Consider the following 27,613-nt stretch of genomic DNA (forward strand, 5'->3'; position numbering starts at 1 on the left):
TTTATCATCTGGGAACCAGGAATATTTCTACAAAATTTCATGCCAATTCATCCAGTATAATGTGTTGAGATATTTCCTAGGACATATGAAAACTCTGACCTGCTGCTGGCGCTAGCAGCAGGTCAGGATGTCAGGAGAATCACCAAAATCACTTGGATTTATCCTCTGGGCACCATGGATATCTGTACAAAATGTAAGTCATCTAATATTCGTCAAGACATGTCACTACAAACTGAAAATGCCAACCAGCTGGTGGCAATGGAGGAAAAGTCAGAGGGTCATTAAAGTCAGTGGAATTTATTCTCTGGGGGCTATGAATGTCAAATGTACCAAATTGTGTCTCAATCCACCCAGTAGTTGTTAAGATATTTCAGTCTGGATGTGGCCAGTGTGGCTAAAAAGCAGCTTGTAATAAAACAAAAAGACAGCTGTTAGTGTTTGCTGTCATACATTCACTCCCTTCCCTTCTTTGTCCCCTTCTCTTCTTCTACTGCCCTAACTTGGCCATTTCCAGACCCCCTCCCTTAATTCAAGACCTTGGTACAAACCTCAAAGCAACACAATGCAATAATTGGTTTCTGTGTCCCATTTCTGTTAAATCAATAACCTGTTGGCCACCGGTGGCTGATGGGATACATAAACACCCGGCAGACATATCTTCGCAGCAGACATTTCCAGATGCCTTCCTCTCCCTGTGGCGGTGCACCATTTCCCAAGCATTTTATCCAGCGCACTAACACAAAGGGTCTCCCATTCAGAGCCCCTCAAGCGTGAATACAGAGCCAAACACAAATTAAAGCGTGGGTGGTTTGGCTGTCTGAATGCTGGTAAAAGTACTTGAGGGTGACAGGTCAAAAGATCAAGTGGATACGTAGGATGTGAGAGAAATTGTGCATGGCATTAGTATTTTCCCTGCAACAAAAACACAAACATGTCCTGCTATACCAAATTAGAAAGAATACCAAATTGAGAGATTAATTGAAAAGAATCTACAACTGCAAAATCTGCAAAACTGGTAGCAAAAACTTGAATGCTTTAACGTAATTTTGTGTTTAAAACATTCTTGAATTCAGAGGTGTTTAACAAAGAGCAAAGTAATTTTTAAGTTACTGATACAGTGAGATATTTGGGTACCATTTACAATAACTGCAGATAAAGTTCATTAAAAAGAGAAAAAAGAAAAAAATTCAGTGCTGCAAAATTAACTAGAACCAAATCCGCAGAGGTTATGGATCCAGAAATACAATTTTCTCAACTCGCCACTGCTATAAAATACAATTACAGAAATCACTGGTGCGTGAACATTGTAATTTGGACCAAATAAAATCCAATTTCCCACTTTGTGAGGAATGACACTGCTTGGAGAGAGAGCCCCAGAAGAAACAGAAATACATCTGAAAGTTGAAAGCCAGACACAAAGATTCAGTACAGTTCATTATGGTTCCAGTTTTATTGTTTCATCATAATAAGATGATAATTTAAGACATATCAAAAGGCAGAGGTTGTCCAGTTAAAGCGTTGAGTGAGAACTTTCCCTAAAGCTCAAACAGACTTTAAATGCTGCTTGACACATATGACAATAAGGCTTTTAAGAGCAAGAAGACACTTAATGACACGTAAAAGCTCAATTTTTGAGTAATGTTAGAATATGCCGTTTATGATACATCTCAAGGCAACTTGCTTTTGTAACCGTAGTGTTATCTGTGTGTTTTCAGTCACAAATGGCTCAATTAGACATGCACCTGAATATTATTGACTACACCTCCAGTGTTGCCGAAACCTGCAGGTGCACAATCATAATTTTTGCTGTCACACATTTCATTCCATCCATTTTGTCACACTACAACAAAGAAAATAAGCTCACATAAATAGGTCACAGTTGTCTGATTGTCTTGGCAGTACCGATGGCAGTGAACTGATGTGGGTGATCAAATGAGCTTTTATTTATTTTCACGGGTGTGAATCTTTGGTTCACTAAACCAAAAGCCAAACAACAAACACATATACACTCACTCATTCACTCATCCAGGAAACACATACTCACACACACACACAAACACACACACACACACACACACACACACACACACAGAAGGTCTTCCCATGTTTCTTACTGGTCCTTCTGATGGTTGAGGACCTGATTAACAGCTGAGGGAATAAAGAGACAAGACAAAAACAACAATATTAATTTGCAGAAAGGAAAAAAAAAAATCTGTTTACTGTGTTTGTGAATGTATTATTTCAATGTGAATCCAAGAGACGATGCTCAGATTTGCCTGCTGTGAGAATACTGGTGCTGCAGTACTTATACTATGTGGATGTGGCTGTACTGGCATGTACACTGCGGCTGACTCACCTTCCTTTGTGACGGACTCGGTCACGCTCTTTGCCTTGGCACTCAGATCGCTGACCACATTGTCCATGGTAGCCTGGTGTTTCAAGAAAAATGGCCGGATCACACGCTTGTACAAGATTTCAGAACCGTTCCACGTCACCGGAGCCATGCACCAGATCAGGAACAAACACTGAGGAGAGAGCAGAAGATATTATGCTAAAAAGGGACATGGAAATATTTGTCAGCACTGCATGTGTTTCAAGCTAATTGTCATCATCATGATGCTCGCTTTGGTCAAAATGGTTTGATTTAGATGAATAAACTTAATCCTGGTGAAATGTGCTGAAATAAACAATTTGTCATACTGTGCAAAGGGAGACTGTAAAGTAACACAGACCTGTTATGCAACACAACAATAGGCATGTTAGTAAAATCATAAAACTTATCTTTACCCAATTAATCTGAAAACCCCACATATTACAGTTTTGATAGTAATCTTTGTGTATATATATATATATATATATATATATATATTTTTTTTTTTTTTTTTTTTTTTTTTAAATTGAGCAATACAAAGAACTGAAATCTAGCCATGTTACTACTGTATATTCCTTAACATACTGTTACGACAATAATTCAAACTATTACAAAAAGGTACACAGTATATTATGTAGGCAGAATTCCCTATATAATTCCTCTTTTTTACCCTCTCCTCCAACAAGAGGAGCGTTAACAGTTGTACTCCTTTCATTGCACATGAAACCATGAAAGGGTGATGATTAAACCGATAAAAAAAATAAAAAAGGGGCCAGGGGACTTAGTCTGGAGTCTGTAGGTAAAACCTTTAGTGAGTCAAAAGGTTGCCATTTCCTAAATAATTTATCAGAGCTGCGTATCACCTCATCCCAGATCTTTGTAGGAAATACATAATATCCTAAAGCGACTGAGAAATGGTTGTTTGAATTATTTTAAGATAAAACATGGCATCTTGCTTGTAAAGAAATACTACAAATGCTGCAGTAAAGATGCATTTCTTAATTATAATCTTTATTTTGGAAATGATCTCAAAATAGTCATGCAAAATACACTGAAAAAACATGTGGCCTAAATTACAATAAGTATTATAAAATCTATTGTACCTGTCCTTTGCACCTGAACATATGTCAGAAAGCAGGGCTTTACACAAGTGAACTCTGAGCCCATGTCAGGCACACATGGTGTGAAGCTTCTTGTCTCAAGTGGCTGCTGGTTCAGTAGCTGTAAAAGGTCTGGTTCTCTTTTTGTTTGTGTCATTTGTTAAATAAATATCCTGTACAATGCTGATAATAGTTATTATCAAAACTGTAATATGTAGGATTTTCCTCATTTCCTCAGGCTAAACCTTGTTTTTAGTATTTTTGTTAAGATGTCTGCTGTTGTATTTTTGTGTTACATAACAGGCCTATGTTAATTAACATCACTCACTGCACAGTATGAGGCAGTGTTTATTAAGCCGATTTCTCCAGGATTAAGTTTATTTGTTTATTCAAGTCAAACCATTGTAATGAATCAAGTAATAGTGAACATGGCGATCAGACAAGAAGATCTGGATAGTGAGGTGACCGAAACATGGATATGTGGAGTCACTTTTCCTTCTAACTCACAACTTTACACAACTACTTCTTTTTACTTTAATTCTTTTTTTCTCCAATATTTTGCTGGAGTTGTCTCACCACCGTTTGCAGTTTATCATAATGTTTTGGAGCTGTGAGTAGCTGCATTTCCTTTAAACTATACATTCTGTGACAATAATGTCCATCAATAGCACACTGGAGAGTCAAGTGTTTTGAGTATACGTACTGACTTTTTTGAGTATACTGAATTTAGTCACTTTTCCAGTGTGAACACACTACATAATCAAAACCTGCTTAGAATTATAATGTAGTATGGAGTTTGGACACAGCAGATTTTTGCATGTGTTCCTTGTTTTGACATTACATGAATTGTCCACAAGAGTGTGCTGTTGGCAAACTACTATATACAGAGGCCCAAAGACATCAACCCCCGTGATCAACATAGTATGACTGTACACAAAAACACTCTGCAAACTAATGGTCAAAGTACCTTGCCAGCATAGTAAAAGGGGAACCAGAAGAGGAAGATGTCAGAGAAGAACTCTACGATGCTGAAGAGTCCATAGACAACCCAGTAGGTCAGCCACTGTGTGTCATCATCCTTATTGTTGCTCTCGATGGCCTTAATGCTGAATTAACAGGAGGACAGGTTTGATTCAGATGGTTGATGAGGACATAACAAACAGTACAGAAAGAGATTTAAGATTTAAAGTCACTAATTAAACATTAGAGTGCATTTAAAGGTATATTGTGGAGTTTTTTCTGTTAGAAGGAATTAGTGTGCCAAAAAGAGAGGACAAAAAGACAGGACATATGTCATTCAAAAAAGACTTTCAAAATTTTTCATCAAGTAGGAAATGTATACCATGTGTTTTTTTTAGGCCTGAGGGATACACACAATGTGAGTAACATTCAATGTTTGACAACCTGTTTGCTTATAGTAACAAGACAAATACCCTACAGCCATGCTAGCAGCTATGTGAGTAACATCAGCATCATAGTTAATTGCGTTAGCAAGCTAACATTTTATAATTAGAAAATATAGTAGGTACAGCTGAGGCTGATGGAAATGTCAGTAGTTTTGCAGATATTTGGTCATAAATAAAGTATCTGACAAACTGAAACTTTGACCTGATGATGGCGCTAGCTGTAAAGGTAGGGGGATTCAAAAAAGTGATTATAATTCATCCTGAAGGGTCATGAAAGTGTGTACCAAATTTAACTGTAAATACTTCCATTAGTTGTCTAGAATTTTCACTCAAAGCCATAAATGTGAACATCATGGTGGTGCTAGAGGAAGAGAAGTCAGTGGGCATTAGGATTCTATCCAGAAGTTGATGAGATATTTCACAGGTTATTTTCTAAGGTTGCCTTGTCTTTTTAGTACAAAATTATTTTGTTTTTTGTTTCACAGGCAGTATTTTGTTTACTGAGCTGCAGAGGAATGATATTAACACAAAGAGAGAATTTTGTACAAAAAAAGACAGCCTGGAAGGAAATACCCTTATGGTCAGTAAGAAGAGGAGGAATGATAATAGTGACAAGTAAATGTTATATACTTATGGGCATGTGAGTAGTGTTTATGTCTTTTGAACATAAACAACAAAACAACAAAAACTTTTTTCACAGCAGACATTTTGACTTTTAACAGTAGGAAACGTGCAGGTGTTCCTCATAACATTAACAATGGCTCCATTGTACTAAAGTGTCCCTGTAAGCAATAAAAGTGTGACAGTTAACCAGCATGCCCAATAACAGGATCATAATTCAGCCATCATTCATTTTATTATTTACACCTGTGCTTTTTACTACTGTGACATGTAAAAATGTCTTCAGTGAAAAAGGCTTATAGGAAGCAGAGGTGAGGTACAGATAGAAAAAGATGTCCAATAAGATAAGGAAATTAAAAGATCTATTCTCAGTTGTAATACTGAAGACAAAATAGGCCTTTAATATAACATTAATAATTAACAATGGCTGCATTTCATTTAGATGTGTCAGTTCCAAAGCCCTGTTATTGTGCACGCTGACAGACTGGACAGAGCCATAATTATTGTTATTAGATACACCTGTGCTTTTCCTGCTATGGGAAGCCAAAATGTCTGCTGTGAAAGGGGCTATTATTTTTTGCTTTACAAGTGTTCTCTTGTTTTTTTTACATTACAATAAGTGTCAGTGAATTAAAGAAATAAAAAGTTACTTTGGCTTATCACTATTTAAATATTTTAAATGCATTGATTTCATGCATTTTGTTTTGGCATTCACTGAAATGAGCTCAACTTCATACGTACGAGAAATATGCTGGATAGGCAAAGCCAATCAGATTGCAGAGCAGCGAGGCTCCGTATCCAAACAGCAGATACAGTCCGATAAAAGTCAGAGCACCTGCAGAGGGAAGAGAGAGAGAGAGAAGAGAAGCAGCATTGAGGAGAGGTTGAGATCATCCATTTACTTGACAAACACTTCTCATGTCAAGCCACATTCGTTTGTCGTCAGCAGAGTGTGTCTGATAGCAGGATGTCGGGACAGCACGCTACCAGGATTAGGAGGAGCGCTAAACTCAAGTCAAACACTGATAGTCAAATCCAGGTGGTGGAAGCTCGCATAGTCATGTGAAACGCTTCGGCCTATACACCTCGACCTAGTGAAAGATTCCACAAATGCCATCAGTTTTCTATAAGTCCAAACACAATTTGTACTATGTGTATTGAAGTGCAGCCTACAAAGCAACTACAATGGATGCTGACATTGAATTTGTGTACATTTCTTTCTTATTTCTTGAAAGACATCTGTGTAATTTGATGCCAAATATTTATCATGTTTTACTTTACAAGGTAATTTTCTGAATTACACACACACACACACACACACACACACACACACACACACACACATCAAAAACAATCTGCAGGACAATCAGCTCTGTATGAAGTGAACTATATGCTTCTTATTCCTAACAATATTGATGTAGCTGCATTGTTTAATCCTTCAAAGGCTTAAACAACTTCCTGGTTAGCTGACTTCACAGACAAACACACTAACTGCTGTGTGTCAGCTATTTTAGCCGACTTATTTCTCCTTTACTGATTCATTTTCAAAAGTGATACTAGCGTGTTTTTTCTAAACGTTTTGCTAGTTTTCCATCTTCCTCAATGAACTTTAAGAACTTTTCCAGAACTTGTGTGTGAACTCTGTTTCCATGCAAATATGAAGTGAGGACTGGTTTATGGCCAAACAGGGCATGACTGTCTAACCCTCGAGCAGCTGTATGCCATATGAACATTAAAATGTAGGCAAAACTCAACTGTTGATATCAACCTCAACTACCATAAATGCCATAAACATAATGAAGTCATACAGGTATCCAACGCACTAAAAGCCTTTTATAATGTTCTTACTTTTGTCCTGTAGCCTGCTCTTTACATCTCATTTGTTTGTCCAAGCTCAAACACAAATATCCACACAATTCCCAGCTCTCTCCTAATGGAGACAAAACTGGAAGAACTGGTTGAAATAGAAGACCCTAAAGAGACAACTGCTGACGCTGAGGTCTGCACAGCAATGATTTGCGTAGGAAAATAATTGGACAGTGATAAATAACGAAAAAAGCAAACTGCAAATTCATGGACACATATCTTTTTGACTGACATTTCAAAACCTGCATGCCATCTGGCTCTGTCCTGTGAGTAACCAACTCGTGAGCTGCTCTAGGAAAATGAACAATGCATCCAAGTAACACAGAGACTCTACAGCCTTAAATGAAAACACGTGTCTTTCTCGTGGAAAAACTGGAAATAAGTGCACGAAAGCCACTGCGCAGTTGTGTAATCCTGTAATGTAGGACTCAAACTACTCATTACAGAGCTTCAGGAGTTGTAATTCAGCAGAAAATCCAGTTCCACTTAACATCAAATTATCACAGTAACCCATTGTTAAGATCACAGTGGGTGAGGGGTGGAAGTTGACTTTAAAAACATGTAACTAACAAACGGTCACTCACTCAGAGAGTTTGGTTACATACACAGTGGAGATAAGACCTCTCTGCTCCACTCAGCACATTACTCTTCACACTTCAGAGTGTCACAAGAGTCAGCATGAACTTGAGACGTTTCTCAGCTCAACGGAGGACAGTTACACTGCTTTTTAAATGTGTTCGACTTACTTGCCCGGATCAATGCAAGGTACAATAAAACAATTACAGTGAGCCATCAAGGAAGAATTTATTGTATGCAAGCCGTTATCAGCATGTACACGTTTGTAACGAGAAAGCAACGCGGCCAAAGTATCAAATGAATTGCTGCTGCCTCACTAACAAGCTAACAAGACATTTCTAGAAGCAGGACAGGACATGGTATAATTTGTCTGCTCTGTCTGGTTCTACCTTCTGCTAAATGCAGGGTAGAGACAGGTCAAGTGGTGTTTGCTTACAATCCTCGGTATTTGTTTTGTAAGCCAGTTTGGTGGTGTGAGACTCTGTGGACAAAAACATGGAAGTATTGAAATTAGATCTGACTGAGCTTGAACTGACACTAAAGCCGGGCTCAGACTTCAGGAGTTTTGGGTCGATTTATCCCAGAGTCACACCTCCAAACAATTGGAGGGGAAATCTGATCTGAGAAGTTGGTTGGTGCCGATGTTCAGCCCAGATTATCTGGTAATGTTTGCAGGTCCAATCTTAAACCTCCAGAGCTGCTTGCAGACTTGTCGGGGCTGCGCCGATCATTTCAAACATGTTTGATATTTAGGGTTTAAAATCTGGATGATTACGTCACTATTTTCTGAGGGGGACCACAATAGCCACTGAGAGAGAGCACACGGTGTTGCCAAGCAACAGTAAACATTGAAGCCCTTGAGGCCAACGTTTGCTAGCATACTATTGTTGACATATTAAAACTGACAGTTAAAATCTCACGTCCAGTTCTCGCTGAAGAACAGACAACCTGTGTTGACTGCGTCTCCCCAACCATTTTTTTTTTTACATCCAGACTCTTTTAGCCTTCTGCTTTTGTTTTTTCCTCACTGTAAAACATTACTAAAGCAAGTTGTTGCACCATGTCAGTCTCCATTTTGTTTACATCTGCTTCCCCATGAGATCACGTGAGATCATGTGAGGTGGTGCATCGTTCCCTCCAGCACGATAATCTTTATAATATCCTGTAGTGTGTGATGAGCCATTATTTTTAAATGAGTCTGCGAGCACTTCTGGATGTTTAAGATTGGATCTGTAAACATTACCAGATGATCTGGGCCGAACATAAATCGGCCCCAAACTCCTGTAGCCAGTGATATGATTAATGTACTTTGGGAAAGGTTAGTCCATTAATCTGCAAATTAGTCACTCGATTAATCAATTGTTAGACAAAATGTCAGGAAATGGTGCAAAATATCCATCACAGTGTCGCAGAGTCCAAGTTGACATCTCTGAATGTTTTGATTTGTCTGACCAACAGTCCTAAAACACAACGATATTCAGGTTATAATAATAAAAATGCGGCAAATCTTCACATTTGAGAAGCTGGAAAATGGACTCAAACTATCCACTCCAAATCCATTATCAAAATTGTTGACGGGTAATTTTCTGTCGATCGTCTAATTGAGTGATCAACTAATACTTTCAGCTCTAGTTTGGAAAGTGTGTTCCCATTATATATAGTTAGTCCGCCACAGTGCACTTAACAAGTTTATTTTCAGCTGTACAATGTGTTACTTAGTACATATCTTGGTAATCCTTTCACGACCAAATTTAAAGAATCTATATCAAAAATGTTTGTTCAGTATGTTAAAAAATGAATATCTGCTGATATTTTGCTATCAGATTTTTTAAACTTTCAAATATCACTATCCGCCTCCAAAATCCAGTATCACACAGGCTATAATGTTGGGGCCATCTATATTAAATGCTATATTTGAACCTGCACACCCTCACTGAAAATATCAAAAATCCTCAGGGTTATTTGCAATCATGCTTGTAATCAACATCTGATATCATGCAGCTAAATATAGACGAAATGTTTCACATTCAGCAATCAACACATTCAGAAATTAATATCTTCTGTGACCTTGAAAATGGTTGTATAGATGTGTACTCATGTTAGGGTTGTGTCCACACATCCAATGTAGATGTGGGTTTGAATGTAGGTCACCGTGGCTAACATGCTTCCTGTAGCTAAGTGGCATCATGGGTAAAATGATGACTTCATAGCCTGAGGTGACAGGCCTTTATTGACTTCTACTGTGCAAACTGACTACAAGTTACTGTCAAAACACAACTCCTAAAAGCTAACAGAGAGCAGCGGCCAGTTGAATAACCAGTCATCCTAGAATCCATCTCTGCCTTGCTCTGGATATTTCAGGATGTGATAAAAATACCCCCCGGGACCAGCTGTTGATGCCCCCGAGAGATTGGAGGTAGTAGAGGATTAGATCAATTTCAGCGAGGTGCAGACCAGTGTAGAGCTGCAAAGATTAGCCGATTAATTGATTAATTGCCGACTATTTTGATAACTGATTGTTTTTTTAAGAAATAAAAAAGTCCAAATTCTCTGGCTCAAACTTCTCAAATGTGAATATTTTGTTTTCTTTTGTCCTTCATGACAGTAAACTAAATATCTTTGGGTTGTGGACTGTTGGTCTGGATAAAAGAAGATATTTGAGGGTATCATCTCAAGCTTTGGGAAACTGTGATCATCATTTTATGGACCAACCACTAACCAATTAATCAAGAAAATAAATGTATGATTAATCAATAATGAAAAGACCAGGGTGAGCTTCAATGCTTGTCCATCAAACTTAACACACGTCACACAGCTCTTCTCTACTACACCATGCTTTATTTACCACGTTTTTGTTTATCATGCCTTCATCAGGGTTGTGTGAGAGATTGTTACCGATAAAAAACCATAGATACAAAGTCTACAAAACAAAATTATCATCATCCTTTTGAGAATATTCTCACGCAAATACAATATTTCATCTTAACCCCTTACTGGGGTTAATTTTAAAGTATTTTTTTCAAAACACAGTATATTTGTAACAGTTATGAATAACTCAATTCATAGACAAACCACGGTTGACCCATGACACATCCATTTACTAAATTTCCAAATGTTCTCAAAAGAAGTCCCGTTCCTTGAGAACAAGTATAATCCAGTTAAACTCTACAGTTACTAAACCAATTCCTCATTTAACCTTCTTGGGTTTAAAGTGCCAATTTTTTAATCCAGAACGCCTGCCTCTTAAGGAACAATTTCTCTAAATCTCACTCTCTCTTTGACAAACACATTTCCCATACATCAAATTTCCATAAAATGTGCTGCAACTGGATATATCTTTTAAACAATTTATGGTACTTTTATATTCCATTATTCTTTGCTTGAGTCCTCTTGATGTTTTTTTTTTTCCCTATCCTTTTCCACATGGACATGCTAATAAATGAATGATACCATATGTTGCATGAAATCTCTCCTAAAGCTTTTTTTACTTATAATTTCAATCTGGATTACCTCACACACCATCCTAATGAAGGCAAAGCAGGCAGAAGTGTTTGGTGAATAAAGCGTGGTGTAATTAGGATTATATAATCAACTCTAATCTTGTAGCATAAAGGTCTGAGCTGGCTGAACTTTGTTATCCAAAGCTTAGAGGGGCAATAAAATGAGCCAACAGTGCCACATGATATGCAATGAAACTGAGAAAAGTTGAGTAAGTTAGTGATGCAACAGTCTGCCAGCAGCAGTTTGAATGGTAATTTAATTTCAGCTCAAACAGCTAACGTTGACTTGTTTGCTGAACATGAAGAAAACCGTTAAGATGTTAAAACCCCAAACGACCTCAGTTTTTATCTCCAGCATGTTTAAAGCAAAGTCAGACATGTTTTTTTTCTTTCCTAAAGTTTAACAGTGGTCTCCTTTCTTCCCACCGAGCTGTTAACATACCCAAGGCGATGTACTCTCTCTTCACTCCCGTTTTTTGTTCCGCCGTTGCCAACTGATCTGTCACAAAGTTCTTCTCATGGAGCAGAGTCACGAAACGCTCCTTGAACTGACTCATTTTCGGGCCTTGCTGAGCCTGTTGACCGACAGAAAAACAATGCAAATGTTAAACGTGACGAAGCTTGAGGGATTTGTGTTAAAACACGGTGCTATTTTACTGACCTTTACTTGATAATTCGCCCGAAAACTTGCCGCTGGACGGCCGGCTGGCTGCTGCTGACTTGGCCGAGCTACGGTGACAGACAGCGGGGGAGGAGCTTGAAAGACGTCCGCTGACCAATCACAGAGCTCCGCAGAGTAACGTCCACTGCAGCAGGTAAATAAAAAAAGGTTTGTGCTGCACATTGATCATAGATTAGAGGTTCACATATTCTTTTCAATACTGTCTTAAAACAGTACTGACATATCCATATTTAGGCCTACATTGAAATGTTTATTGTTTGCTGAAATCATTCTAAAAACTTATTTCATTTTACAGTTTTTCTCAATTGCTAAGACACATTTATTGAAATTATGCTCCATTTGCCAAAACTCTAAACACAAATGCATAACTGCACACGTCTTCACAAACTTCAAACAAAAAACTAAACTCTCCACTCAAAACCGTGTAATCGTACATCTAAATCAAACTTTGCCTTCAGACATCACACAAACTCAAATACACAAAAAAGCCATCACACACTGGTGAGATCAATTCAAAACACAACTGTTACTGCAATGAATGATGGCGCTTATGGTTTTCCTCCAGAACAACCTCTTTATATGATGAACCCCATATAAAGACACAACACTTGTATACAGTTACAATTTTTTTTATTCCTCAATGTACTGTGATAAATTAAACTGAGATTGAGTGAAAAAGTAAATGTCCTGTAAAAATATGCAACTGATAAAGTAAAATAATTTCCATTTTTAGTATTTACCAATAATGTATAAACCAATAAAAAAAACAAACAAACAAAAAAAACAACTGTTTGTACATAAAGAAAGAAAGAAATCACATTTATTCTGCCTCAGGTCTTTGTGAATCCATTGTTCTAAAACAAGTGAACTGATCTGTGACCCTGTTATTTATCTATCATGATGTTCTGATTGGTGTGTGAACAATTTTGACTGTGAGTCTTTCCACCTGGGGAAATTGCGTGTTAATTGAGTTCCAGCTGTGATGACTTGAGTTAATGATATTGATTGCCAGTGCTGTCTAAATGAGTGAAAACAGGAGAATAGTGTTTATAGTTTTGGGAGATGGGTCTGTCTATTGATAGATGGTGTCATGGTTTGGGATGTTTGGTTAATAGGCCCAGTTATAATGTGCAAGCGATCAAGAAAAATTGTAAAATGATGTCTTTTGCACCTTGGGGCTACCATACAGAACTCTTTTATAGCTTTTATCACCAATAAACCAACCAAGCAAAGAAACAAACATTAGGCCCTTCGTTGATCATTAGACATATTGTGAACTGAATGTGCACAGTCTACAACATTACAGTTTTTTCACAATTAATTACATGCATGGTTCAATACTGAGTATGCATCTTCAAAACTCTTCACACACAGTCAAAACATGGACCAAACTGTGATGACATTTAAATTGCTTTAACACAAAAAACATTCAATGTCCATCATACAACCCTCAAATTTTCTGAATACTTTTTCTCACACAAACAACTGCAGCCCACTGTGCAAATGCTAATGCACTCACTTCAAAACTCTTCAGTTTCTGCTCAAAAACTAACATATATTCATATGGTCAGACCAGCAATTGCCAAACCACATTGAAATACATCTATATTCAATAAACCCCCCACCACAAAACAAGGAAGACTGTCAAAATAAAGTCCATTGAAACCTTTCCTGCTGCATTTTCTGTGACTCGTTCCTGCAGAATACACTGTAGTACATACTTGAGGTACAAATCTCACTATTTTGTAATGAAAAGTTTGTTTACACAATATAGACATTTTTTTTTTTTACAATATAAACAATTAAAAGACACAATAGAAATTTAAAAAATAGAAAAAATGATGCAGCCTGTTGTGTTTTTTTCTTCTTTTTTTTTTTTTTTTTACCTCAGTGTTTCTGACAAATGAGTTGTTGTCAGCTGAAATCAAGTGTCAGTGTCTGCTGTAAAGATTTGCTTTTGTGTCTAAAATGAAGTTTTGAAGATGTACACTCAGTATTGAACCATACATGTAACAAGTCATCAGCAGATGGAGTTTGCTTAGTTTTGGTGGAATTTTGGATGTTAAAGTTTCAAGCTTTTCATACATTTTCATACATTTTCATACATTCAGCACTTTCTGAGCAGTTTAAAGACTTCTGGTAAATGTTGGCTTACAGTAAAAATTGGGGGTTTTCAATTTAATTCTTGACCTTTGAAACAACAGATGAAACAATCTCCCCTCAAGGTCCATTTAGTAGCTGTTTTCGGGGCTTTCAGTCAAAGTACAGGACTTTCAGCAACAGACTTTCAGATGAAGATCTCACAACTGCAAAATGTAAAAAAAAAAATCAGGAGCAAAGAAACAAGCTTCAGAACAGAAAAACAGCTTCAATTGTTAGTCAATGTAGTGGCGTGGAAATGTCAGTCAGCCACTTTGGGCCAGACTGAAATATCTCAACAATGATTAAATTGATTGCCATGAAATGATAAACATTAAAAGTCCCCTGAGAATACTGACTGTGATCTCCTGACTTTCCTGTAGTGCCACCATGAGGTTGACATATTTGGCTTTAAACACATTGACAACTATGAAATTTGGTTGCTGTGAACCTGGACTGTCAGCAGAGGGCAGCCTGCATCCATTTATGAGTACAAAGGGTTTAAGGGAACTTTGTAAAGACAGATTTAGCAGAGAGATGTGGAACAGAAAGCCAAAGAGTTTCCACAATTGCGCAGTCAGTCCACAGGAAGATGTAGCCTACTCCACCTCATCTCTTCCTCTCAGTTTCACAAGGACAGGTGTGCTTAAGTGTGCTTTGCATGACTTTTATGCATCACTGCTCCCCAGACTTTTAAGTTCTGAATGTTCACAGCAAGTCTGAACTGTTTTCATGCACTAACACTGTAAACTGCATGATGTTGCCAATAACTCTGCTGGTCATGTTGGGTTTTCTGAGTCAGGGTGAGAGATTTTTGGCATTTATGGTTAAATTGTCAAATGTTCATACTTGGCGTAAATATTAAGTGTGGCGTAATATATTAATATTACAATATTAAGTGTTACTTCATGCTGTCAAATCTAAACATTGATTTCTGAAGTTTATATTTAATTTCCTCATTTCAGAGTCTTCTGCCAATAATTTTCTTACTCAGACTGACAAATCCAAGTCTGTTAGTCTTGGAGGGACGGTGACCATCAGCGCCACAGGGAGTTCAAATATTCGTAGTGCTCTTAGTTGGTACCTTCAGAAACCTGGACAAGCTCCCAAACTTCTAATATACAAAGCATCATCTCTAAACTCAGGAACTCCATCTCGATTCAGTGGCAGTAGATCTGGTTCTCGCTAGACTCTGACCATCAGTGGTGTTCAGGCTGAAGATGTTGGAGATTACTACTGTCTTGGTGACCATGGTGATGCCACATTCACACAATGATTTATAGCAGTACAAAAACCTCCTTCAGTTTGACTGAAGTGAAAACGGCCTGCTGCAGCTGCAGAGGGTTGATGAAGAGACTGTGATGAGGATAACTGGTGGAGTGAAGATAACACTGTGACTCTGACACACAAGAGTCATCAAGCAGAACCACAATGGCCCTAAATAAAACTGAAACAAACTGACAGATGCTCTTCCATTTACAGTTAAAACTTAAATTCTTGTCAGTTAATTCCATCTGTGTATGAGTATGATAGAGACACTGAGCTTTTGTTCCAGTATAGCCACTGATAAAAACAAATATTTGACAGATTTTCCACTAATGCAGCCCAAAAGGAAATTAGGTTTTCCAATTTATTATTTAAAATTTTAAAATTCCAAATGATTTCATACTCAAATGTCACAATGTAATAGAAAACAACCATCTGCTGTACTGTTGGGCATACTTTATTATCATGTATGATGATATTTGGATGATCAAGAAGGTATTTTTCATAACAAATATCTTTTTAAAGAAATACAAAGACACTGACTCATTATAATCAACAGTTTTATTGAGTAATGGTTCAATGTTCATTCCACATTTTGAATGTATGAATAATTTCTCTTGGAGTGAAACCAAGAATATTCAGTCTCATTTGAAAAGTAATGAACATAAAGCAGAATATAAGGAAGATCAGTATTAGAAAGCAACATGCACATTAAAACACTGAGTAGAGAGATGTGAAACTTGAAGAAACAGCTGAACAGAGAAGATCTGTAGCTTCATCAAGATCTCTAGCAAAGAAAAAGAAGCATCATTTCCAGACAGGAAGTGTTGTTGAAGCTCTACTCTGAGCAGCGGTCAGGGTCCAGGGTTTGAGTGACGGGGGTCTGTCCACTCAGACTGGCCTCACAGCTCACTGAGCCCACCTTCCTCCACTGGTCTGCAGAGAGGCTCAGGGTGCTGCTCCGGCTGTAGTGGCCGTCCCTCCCCAGGACCTCCAGGCCGTGTGACACCCCTGAGGAGCTGCTGCAGCCCCCCACCTTCCAGTCCAGCCTCCAGGCTGAGGGGAAGCCCCCGCTGGACAGACACACCAGTGTGGCACTGCCCTGCTGCAGCTGCTCTCTGGAGGGGGGGAGGACGGTCAGGGTGGGCCGCACCACACCCACTGGAGGAGAGAGAGGGGGAGGAGAGGGGGGAGAAAAGACAAAGACGGAAAACTTTAGAGCTTGTGCTGCTGTTGCACTCATACACTAAGAATCAAATCAGATACATGAGTTGAATTTAAATGCAACTAAAAAGGTCAATTGATATTAATTATTGATGATGATCTTCATATCTGTTTATTTTCTTATGTTTTTTTTTTTTTTACCAAATATTGCTGTCAAACATTTTAATGCAGATAATATTTAAAAGTTAAATTAAAGTTAAAAGTTATCATAAAAATAGTATATTAGAAAATTCATGTTTATCTTTTTTATCCAAAAATGTATTATCTTAAATACTGAGTGAATTTTGATCTCTGCAAAGTTTCTTCTCAGATTGTGAGATCAGCCTTGTTTGATTAATAACAAAAAACATAAAAACATGCAAACACTGAACTTGATCACAGTGTCATGAAATATTTGATAAATGGTATAAATTCTATATATTATAAAAAGTAATAAATCTCTGGTACTTACAGTCAACGATGAGTTTGGTTCCTCCACCAAAAGTCCTCCACAGTGATACAAACTCATTAAGTGGCCGTACAAAAACCTCCTGCACTGTGAACAAGCATCTATCGACTGAAAAAACTCTACTTGTTAAAAATTACACAGCAACACTTATACTTGATCAAATCTACAACACTTTTTTAATAATAATGATTGAAATTATTGTATGTAACAAGAATATTTCTTTAATTTTTCTTTACTTTTCTACATCTGACAGAAAAAGGATTACAGTCTACTTTTTACAATCATCATAGTTTCATTCTGTTAACAGTTATACATTGTTTAAATTAACATGATGCTTCATAATAATATAGATTTACAATCTCATATTAATCACAAGTGAAATACATTATTTATCTACAATAAACCCTGTAAGTCAGTTAAAGGCAGACAAACAGACACATCATACCAACCACAGTTGACACAAACTTTTCCATAAATCCTCAACTGCACTTCTATAAATATTATTTTCCATTAAGATCATAGATGGTGTAAATCCAAACAGTATTTCTCCTGATTTTGTGTCCCACGTTGCCTTCAGTCTGTTGAGAGCAGAGAAATCATTTCCATAGAGAGGAGGCTTTGCATCGTCAGCTGATCCTCCAGTGAACTGAGAAGGTTTATAGTCCTGTGAGTTCAACACTGCAGGACTCAGATCTGTCAGTCAACACAGCAGAAAGCACAACCACCATGACTCTCATCACCATCCTCATCTGGACGCTGGCCTGCTGCTGTTTTACAGGTTCATTCACTCAGCAACATTTCAAACATGATGTGTTGCCTTTTCTGTCATTAATTTCTGCTGATAAATGAAAGATTTGTTTCTGTCTGCAGGATGCAGCGGTCAGTTGACTGTGACTCAACCTCCAGTAGTGACATCTACTCCAGGATCCACTGTCACTCTGACCTGTAAAACCAGCCCGTCTGTTTACAGAAACAATATCGGTGATGATTATATTTTCTGGTATCAACAGAAATCTGGAGAGGCTCCAAAGTACCTAATAAGACATGTGAGCATACGTCATATAAGAACACCAGCTCGGTATAGTGGCAGTGGAAGAAGCTCTGATTTCACTTTGACCATCAGTGGAGTTCAGACTGAAGATGCAGCAATTTACTACTGTCAAAGCATTCATCAAATAAACAGTGCTAATGTCTTCACACAGTGATTTGCAGTCGTACAAAAACCTCCCTCAGTCAGACTGCAGAGACACTGAGCTGTTACAGCAGGAACCGACTGCAGCTGCTGAAGAGGAAGAGACTCTGACACAGACCACTGAACACAGAGCTGACAGTAACCTCACCAAGCACAGAAATCTTATTCACATCAATATATTGGCAAATAGTTTATTTCAGACTGATTTAAGAGATTTTTGCAAACAAGACATAAATCACTAATTACATCATGATGCTCTCTTCACATTCATCCTCAGCAGCAGAGCTCTGAACATTAATAAATCACATATTTAATTAATGATTTTCACCTTCATGAAAATCCATACACCACACACCTGTTAATGAACACAAAGTTATATGAAGATGTAAAAACGTGAATATTTGCAACATAAAAAAAGGATGACGTCAAAGTTTTGTAAATTAATTTTAAAGTTTTGATGATCTCTCACTCCTCCTCACTTCTGCTCTTTCTGTTTCACAACAACAGGTGTGTGTTTGCCTTCTTAAATGTATTTTGCATGACTTTCATGCATCACTGCTCCTCAGAGTTTAAGTTCTTGTGTCACAGAGAGTCTGAACTGTTTTCATGCACTCACACTGAAAACTGCATCAGGATGATGTCGCCAATAACTCTGCTGGTCATGTTGGGTTTTCTGAGTCAGGGTGAGAGATTCTGAAAATATTTTGGTGTAAATCCAGTCTGTGTTCTCCCTTTTACTTTTGCTTAAATGTCTTTTCTATTTTTCTCTTCTCTTATGTTATAAATTCGCGTTCCTAAGGATGGTAAAAGTTCTACTCAAGATTCATATTTAATTTTTCATTTCAGAGTCTTCTGCCAACAATTTTCTGACTCAGACTGACAAATTCAAGTCTGTTAGTCTTGGAGGGACGGTGACCATCAGCGCCACAGGGAGTTCAGATATTGAAGATGATCTCAGTTGGTACCTTCAGAAACCTGGACAAGCTCCCAAACTTCTTATATACCAAGCATCAACTCTAAACTCAGGAACTCCATCTCGATTCAGTGGCAGTAGATCTGGTTCTGGTTACACTCTGACCATCAGTGGTGTTCAGGCTGAAGATGTTGGAGATTACTACTGTCTTGGCGTACATACTGATTTAACGTTCACACAGTGATTTAGAGTCGTACAAAAACCTCCTTCAGTTTGACTGAAGTGAAAACGGCCTGCTGCAGCTGCAGAGGGTTGATGAAGAGACTGTGATGAGGATAACTGGTCGAGTGAACACAACACTGTGACTCTGACACACAAGAGTCATCAAGCAGAACCACAATGAACCCAAATAAGACTGAAACAAACTGAAAGACCCTCTTACATTTACAGTTAAAACTTCAGTTCTTGTCAGTTTATTCAATATCTTTATGAGTAAGCTGGAAACATTTAGCTCTTGTTAATTTCAGCCACAAATATTTGACAGATTTTCTACCAATAGCTGCACAAAATGATACAACTACAGCCCAAAGGTAAATAAACATTTTAAGGATCCAAAGGATTTCATACCTATAATTATTGTCACAAGTAAATTAAAGAGCTACAATCTCCTATACTATTAGGTATAGTTTGATATCAAGTATGATGATATTGTGATGATTAAGAAGTTATTTTTCATATATGTTAAAAAAAAACACTGACTGACTCATTATAATCAACAGCTTTATTGAAGAAATGATCAATGTCATGTCATATTTTGAATGATGAATAATTTCTCTTGGAGTGAAACTCAGAATATTAAGTTTCATTTGAAAAGTAATGAACATAAAGCAGAATATAAGGAAGATCAGTATTAGAAAGCAACATGCACATTAAAACACTGAGTAGAGAGATGTGAAACTTGCAGAAACAGCTGAACAGAGAAGATCTGTAGCTTCATCAAGATCTCTAGCAAAGAAAAAGAAGCATCATTTCCAGACAGGAAGTGTTGCTGAAGCTCTACTCTGAGCAGCGGTCAGGGTCCAGGGTTTGAGTGACAGGGGTCTGTCCACTCAGACTGGCCTCACAGCTCACTGAGCCCACCTTCCTCCACTGGTCTGCAGAGAGGCTCAGGGTGCTGCTCCGGCTGTAGTGGCCGTCCCTCCCCAGGACCTCCAGGCCGTGTGACACCCCTAAGGAGCTGCTGCTGCCCCCCACCTTCCAGTCCAGCCTCCAGGCTGAGGGGAAGCCCCCGCTGGACAGACACACCAGTGTGGCACTGCCCTGCTGCAGCTGCTCTCTGGAGGGGGGGAGGACGGTCAGGGTGGGCCGCACCACACCCACTGGAGGAGAGAGAGGGGGAGGAGAGGGGGGAGAAAAGACAAAGACGGAAAACTTTAGAGCTTGTGCTGCTGTTGCACTCATACACTAAGAATCAGACCATCAGACACATGAGTTCAATGCAGTGAAAAAGGTTCATTGATAATAATTATTGATGACATCTTCATAGCTGTTTATTTTCTTATGTTTAAACCGACAGAACTGAAACACTCATGTGAATACAGTTAAAACTTTGTCATCTGTCTCTTTCACTTCCTTTTCACTACATGTGAAATAAATGAACCGTGAACACAAAGCTGAGCTGCATTAACTGATAACATTATATTTATTTTTTAACAGGAATCCACATCATATTTTAAATTTAAAAAAGGGGTTAACACTTTCAAAATGAATAAATAAAAATAGAATTAAACTGCTGATATTATGTTTTAAAATCTGATAATTCAAAATTATCATAAAAATCAAATATTAGAAAACAGAAGGTTTTTCTCTGTCTCTATAAATGTTATTATCTGCTATACGAAATGAATTTTGATCTGCAAATTTTCTTCTCAGATAGCGAGATCAGCCTTGTTTGATAAGTATCAAAAATTATCAACAACATGCAAACAATGACCTTAATCACATTCTCATTTAATATTTGATAAAACCCATGAAAATGCTATATTTTGTACAAAGTAATAAATCTCTGGTACTTAACACAACATTTCTAAATAATCATAAATATAATTAATCATAAATTACAGAATGAGTATATAGTGTATTTGTGAAACCTTGTATGTAAAACAAATTAAATAGATACCAACCACTCCCATTCAAACAAATGTTATAAATCCTCAAATTTGTTAACAAAAGAAGTTATTTTATTCCATTAAGATCATAGATGGTGTAAATCCAAACAGTATTTCTCCTGATTTTGTGTCCCACGTTGCCTTCAGTCTGTTGAGAGCAGAGAAATCATTTCCATAGAGAGGAGGCTTTGCATCGTCAGCTGATCCTCCAGTGAACTGAGAAGGTTTATAGTCCTGTGAGTTCAACACTGCAGGACTCAGATCTGTCAGTCAACACAGCAGAAAGCACAACCACCATGACTCTCATCACCATCCTCATCTGGACGCTGGCCTGCTGCTGTTTTACAGGTTCATTCACTCAGCAACATTTCAAACATGATGTGCTGCTTTTTCTGTCATTAATTTCTGCTGATAAATGAAAGATTTGTTTCTGTCTGCAGGATGCAGCGGTCAGGTGACTGTGACTCAACCTCCAGTAGTGACATCTACTCCAGGATCCACTGTCACTCTCACCTGTAAAACCAACCCGGCTGTTTATAGATATAGTAGTGGACAAGATTATATGTTCTGGTATCAACAGAAATCTGGACAGACTCCAAAACTCCTAATAAAATATGCAAGCCAACGTGAATCAGGAATACCAGCTCGGTTTAGTGGCAGTGGAAGCAGCTCTGACTTCTCTTTGACCATCAGTGGAGTTCAGACTGAAGATGCAGCAGTTTACTACTGTCAGAGTGTCCATAATGTAGGCAGTAACTGGCCGTTAACACAGTGATTTGTAGTCGTACAAAAACCTCCCTCAGTCAGACTGCAGAGACACTGAGCTGTTACAGCAGGAACCGACTGCAGCTGCTGAAGAGGAAGAGACTCTGACACAGACCACTGAACACAGAGCTGACAGTAACCTCACAAGCACAAACCTTAATGCCATCTCTACTTATCTTTTCAAACTCAGATTTTTACAATTTTCAGTTATGAGCAGAGACTATTTTCACAGTTTTCATTGCTGCATCATCACTATGACCTTGATTTAGAGCAATAAGTCCTCCAGCTGCAACAATGTTGTTTATGCCCCAAATTAGAAAATCTGGATTTCAAGACTAACTGCGAACTTTTTCAGCTCAAACCACCTAAAGTACCCGGATGCCAATCAACATTTTGCTCTTGTACCTGAGCCATCGGTCTTGTTCTCACCACTGCTGTAGAAACAACTTTGATTAAAACAAATCATTCACACTTACTCTGATACATACAAGCCAATAACAATGCCCTTAATATGCCCAAATATAATGGTTATTCATGCAAATAACAATGTACAACCAGAATATAGCAACACTTATTATAAATCATACAAAATGTTTAAGTGTCTGAGCACTTTTAGTACAGTTCAGTTGTTATATTCGAACATTACTCCTCTCATCTTGTCCTCAGTCGAAGCCCCACTCTGCTATAATTATAGTTGATATTTTACCTCCTGCTCCTCCCTGCTGCTACGCTGAATTGTGTTATAAACTTGCATTTGTTCATTCTGACTCAAAGCTGTTTATTATGTTTTAATACAGAGTCCTTCATAAATAGAGCAGATATATTGATAAGAAGATTGATGTTGTTTATTGATATGACTGAATTCAGTTAAGATAACACTATAGTGAGATCATACAAATGTTATAATGGAGCCTGTTCAACAAGCAAAGCCAAGAATGTTTCTGTGACTGTGCAGAAATAACAGTTTTTTTTCTGATACTGATATAACTGTGCTGACAGACAGATTATTGTCTTTGGAATCTGCCAAACATTTTCCCTCCTCACACATACACAGGTATGTGTTTGCCTATGAAATGTGTGTTTTGAATGGCTGCTGTGCATCACTGCTCTTTAACAAGTTTTAAGACGTGTCACTGAGACCAGTCTGTGCAGTGTCTCTGACAGTGAGGTTAATGATGATGATGATGTTACTGACTCCGCTGCTCATCACGCTGGTGTTTGGACTTCATGGTAAGATGTAGTGATTTTCTTGTGTTAAACTGGACACTAAGCTTTGAACATGTTTATTATGCTCCATTGATATTACACTTTAAAACGCAGATTTCATGTTTTTGAACACTGTACTTTCTTAAAAGCAGTTTTTAAAAATGATTTAAAAAATATACTTTTATTTCTTTTTTTCCAGGATCAGGTGCCAGTCCATCTGTGACTCAGTCTCCTGCATCAAAGGCTGTCAGTCTGGGGGAGACAGTCTCTCTGAGCTGTTCAGCCAGTACAGGAGTTGATGATGATCTCAGCTGGTACCTGCAGAAACCTGGACAGCCTCCCAAACTGCTGTTTTATAAAATAAGTAGCAGTCAATCTGATACTCCGAGTCATTTCAGCAGCAGTGGATCTGAACCTGAATTTACTCTGACTATCAGTGGAGTCCAGGCTGAAGATTCAGGAGATTATTACTGTATGGGAGCATATACGGGTGTGTTCACACAGTGATATAGAGTCGTACAAAAACCTCCTTCAGTCATAGTTTGACATGTTGCAGCTGTGAGTTTCTGCAGCAGACTTTCACATGGACGACAGCTTCACTGAACACCACATTGTAGTTTCAGAAGCAAAAAGTAACAAAGTATTTTCGCTCCAGTTCTGAGCAGATTTTTAAAAAATTGGCGCTGAAGTATTTATAATCCACGAGATATCATATGATTTCTTCACAACATGTATTTATCTTACAACTAAATGTCTTACAGAATAATGTTCATATCAAAATAGTAATCAGCATATAATACACACAGAGTATATGTAATATTACAATCATCACAGTATATTGAGATGATACACTGAGAACAACCTGGTGTTGAGTCTCAAGTGTGACACCAGAATAATTAGAGAATTCTTCAACCTGGTTACATGTTAACTTTACAAAATGAATAATGTTAGATATTTTACTTAGTGTCACTTAGAAGCACTGTCCATACACCAGAACATAGATAATCTACAATATTAAAATAATTCTTGCATTAAATTCACTGCCAGGGATCGTTCTTCACAATACAAACTTTTTCTTTTCATACATTTATAATTTACAAGAAAATACTATTAATTAATGGATTATTTTTGTGTTCCATTTTTGACAAAGCTTGCTTTAGTTCCCACAAGGTTTCCATAAAGACCCTGTAATAACAAACCATAATAACAAACCATAAAACAGCTGCAGGTGTTCAACTGAACCCAGTATGACTGATTTTAGATTCTTCTACGAAAATGAAATGTAAAAAAAACTGGTTGAAAGATATGACATGAGAGAATGAAATATTTATTTCTCCTTTAGAGGCGCACAAAACAATGTATGTGACTATATTCAACATATTCAAGATAAAAGGTGATGACACATGAAATGCAGAATGAAAGTAGATCACATTTAGATTCAACACACAGCTGTAAAGTCTAAAGACACCACATCATGTTTTGTTCATATTAACACTCAGCAGAAAAGCTCTGACAAATGTTACCTGATCATATATTTTATTTAGTAGACTTTGTTCTCACCAAAAATCTAATTTAGAAAATTCATTGTCGATATTTTTTACCATGATATAAACTTTCAAAGTTGTAAAATTTCTTACCAATCTACATAAGACAAAAGACCAATATTCTTCATCATATTATTCATCAGTGAAAGCTTTATTAGCAAAAACATCAATCATCAACAGGACAGTTGTTAAGCACACTCACATCTAGCTGCTGAGCTACACACATTACTCTCTAAGTTGTTGTTGTTCTCTGTCGCACAAAGCTTCAGTTTACTCTCCAAACATTAAAACTCATATTGATCAGATGAGCAGGTGTGTTCCTCCTGCTCCCCCCAGACACAGCTCCTGTCCTGGGCTTCAGCCAGCCCCTCTAGCCCTTACACTGGCTCCTGTGGAGGGACTTGGTCTGGCTGTGGTCATGATGGAGGACCTTGCAGGAGTACACCTCTCCTTCCATCCAGCGCTCCTGGCTCAGGCTCAGGATGCTGCTGCTGCTGTAGCGTCCGCTCTTCTCCTCCTCTGAGCTGCTCAGGACCCCCTCTGTCACCTCTCTACCGTCCACCTCCCAGCTCACCACGGCTCCCTGAGGAGAGTAGCCGGTCAGCAGGCAGGCCAGCGTGGCCGAGCCCCCAGAGAGCTGCTGAGAGGAGGGGGGAAGCAGAGAGACTGAGGGCCTGACCGTGGGGCCAGCTGGAGGGGAGAGCAGAGACACACAAGGAGCAGATTAACTTCTACTGTAGGACAGACAGCTGAGTTATGATACATGACAGAGGTTAACAATGCTGTGGATTAACTGTGTGTGTGACACTGTGATCAGACAGAGGAGAGGCAGTGAGAAATGGGAGGAAATGAGGGTTTTGTTAATAAAGCTAAATGGTGTTTGTACTTGTAATTTTGACATTTAAAGCAATGAATCTATTGTAGCAAATCATCATAAATCACTAAGAATCAGACAATATACAACATGAGTTAGGTTCAAATGTAATGATTCATTTAATTTAATGATCATTAAATTAAATCTAAATGTGTTAGAGTAAATAATTATTCTTGCAATGATTTTCTTGATGAGTTTATATAAAAGTTAAGAGGTGAAACACTAATGTGTGATTACAGTTAAAGACTTTGTCATCTGTCTGTTTCACTTCCTTTTCTCAACATCAAACTAACCAACTGTGAACACAAACTACAGCAAAACTGGATCTAAATATAAACTCATTTATTTGTTTTACAGAAACCAACATCATATTTTAAATCTAAAAATTGTTTGAATGTCAAAAAATAATGAATAAAGTTAAATTTATTGTTTGGTTGTTAAAATGTTTGTCAGAGAAATTTTACAACGACATTTTGTGAAGCAAACAATTGACTAAAAGTAAAATATATGAAAATTAGATTTTTTTTTTGCAAATATGTCATCATAACACCATCTACAATAATAAACAATTAATAATATCTGCACAAAGTTTTCTCCAAACTTCAGCTAAGCTTAATACAAAGTGAAAAATACCCATAATATATAAATTACCCAAAATAAATACTAGTTTTATCACGTTCTGGTGCAAAACTCGGTATAATATATTATGTTGTAGAAATGAGAAATCTCTGGTACTTACAGTTAATGATGAGTTTGGTTCCTCCACCAAAAGTCCTCCACAGTGATACAAACTCATTAAGTGGCCGTACAAAAACCTCCTGCACTGTGAACAAGCATCTATCCACTGAAAAGTCACTTTATTTTCTGCTAAAACTGGATAATTAACATTTTATCAAATGTATAAAATGTTTTCATTGATTTAGTTTTAAATTTCTTCATGAATCAAAATATTTTACATCATTTTTATGAAATTTTGTACAAGTGACAACAGAACAGGTTGATTTGCCCTGTAACAAATTCAGATTGTAAACATGTTACATATTTGAGACAATGTTAAATAAACACAACATTTCTAAATAATCATAAATATAATTAATCATAAATTACAGAATGAGTATATAGTGTATTTGTGAAACCTTGTATGTGAAACAAATTAAATAAATGAATACCAACCACTCCCACTGAAACAAATGTTGTAAATCCTCAAATTTGTTAACAAAAGAAGTTATTTTATTCCATTAAGATCATAGATGGTGTAAATCCAAACAGTATTTCTCCTGATTTTGTGTCCCACGTTGCCTTCAGTCTGTTGAGAGCAGAGAAATCATTTCCATAGAGAGGAGGCTTTGCATCGTCAGCTGATCCTCCAGTGAACTGAGAAGGTTTATAGTCCTGTGAGTTCAACACTGCAGGACTCAGATCTGTCAGTCAACACAGCAGAAAGCACAACCACCATGACTCTCATCACCATCCTCATCTGGACGCTGGCCTGCTGCTGTTTTACAGGTTCATTCACTCAGCAACATTTCAAACATGATGTGTTGCTTTTTCTGTCATTAATTTCTGCTGATAAATGAAAGATTTGTTTCTGTCTGCAGGATGCAGCGGTCAGGTGACTGTGACTCAACCTCCAGTAGTGACATCTACTCCAGGATCCACTGTCACTCTGACCTGTAAAACCAACCCGGCTGTTTATAGAGATAGTGATGGAGATGAAGCTATGTCCTGGTATCAACAGAAATCTGGACAGAC

At 37.7% G+C, this 27,613-nt stretch overlaps 1 protein-coding gene, 1 pseudogene and 4 gene segments (V, D, J or C); 2 read left to right on the top strand and 4 right to left on the bottom strand.

Moving 5' to 3' along the window:
* Nucleotides 1-1,426: 1,426 nt before the first annotated feature.
* On the bottom strand, nt 1,427-12,211 carry zgc:101744 (Receptor expression-enhancing protein 6-like). Its single transcript, XM_044374917.1, has 6 exons — nt 12,102-12,211; nt 11,883-12,015; nt 6,240-6,333; nt 4,439-4,577; nt 2,357-2,525; nt 1,427-2,148 (listed from the first exon to the last, which is right to left on the bottom strand). Exons 2-6 carry the CDS (start codon nt 11,995-11,997, stop codon nt 2,111-2,113), a joined length of 555 nt encoding a protein of 184 aa, XP_044230852.1. The 5' UTR covers nt 11,998-12,015; nt 12,102-12,211; the 3' UTR covers nt 1,427-2,110.
* Nucleotides 12,212-15,019: 2,808 nt separating this feature from the next.
* Nucleotides 15,020-27,613, top strand: part of LOC122998180 — an 88,746-nt pseudogene continuing 76,152 nt past the window's right edge.
* The window catches only part of LOC122998179, a 106,236-nt gene continuing 94,693 nt past the window's right edge, over nt 16,071-27,613 (bottom strand). The window contains 2 exon segments of the V gene segment in view: nt 16,071-16,688; nt 17,203-17,237. Coding sequence covers nt 16,366-16,688; nt 17,203-17,237 — 358 coding nt within the window.
* On the bottom strand, nt 20,071-20,979 carry LOC122998185. The segment is given in 1 exon segment: nt 20,071-20,979. A coding segment is annotated over 1 exon segment (405 nt).
* LOC122998186 lies at nt 23,381-23,950 on the top strand. The segment is given in 2 exon segments: nt 23,381-23,467; nt 23,643-23,950. Coding segments are annotated over 2 exon segments (366 nt in total).
* LOC122998174 overlaps nt 24,755-27,613 on the bottom strand; it is a 94,726-nt gene continuing 91,867 nt past the window's right edge. The window contains 2 exon segments of the V gene segment in view: nt 24,755-25,677; nt 26,601-26,635. Of these exon segments, the coding sequence occupies nt 25,358-25,677; nt 26,601-26,635 (355 nt within the window).

The sequence above is a fragment of the Thunnus albacares genome, chromosome 15 (assembly GCF_914725855.1).
Source record: "Thunnus albacares chromosome 15, fThuAlb1.1, whole genome shotgun sequence".
Lineage (NCBI taxonomy): Eukaryota > Metazoa > Chordata > Actinopteri > Scombriformes > Scombridae > Thunnus > Thunnus albacares.

Excerpts from the sequence above, each read along its gene's own strand:
- zgc:101744 (XM_044374917.1), bottom strand. The coding sequence starts at position 11,997 with ATGAGTCAGTTCAAGGAGCGTTTCGTGACTCTGCTCCATGAGAAGAAC. Across the intron at positions 6,334-11,882 it reads GAGAGAGTACATCGCCTTGG|GTGCTCTGACTTTTATCGGA; the intron begins GTATGTTAACAG and ends TTCCCTCTGCAG. Across the intron at positions 4,578-6,239 it reads GCCTATCCAGCATATTTCTC|CATTAAGGCCATCGAGAGCA; the intron begins GTACGTATGAAG and ends CTGTTAATTCAG.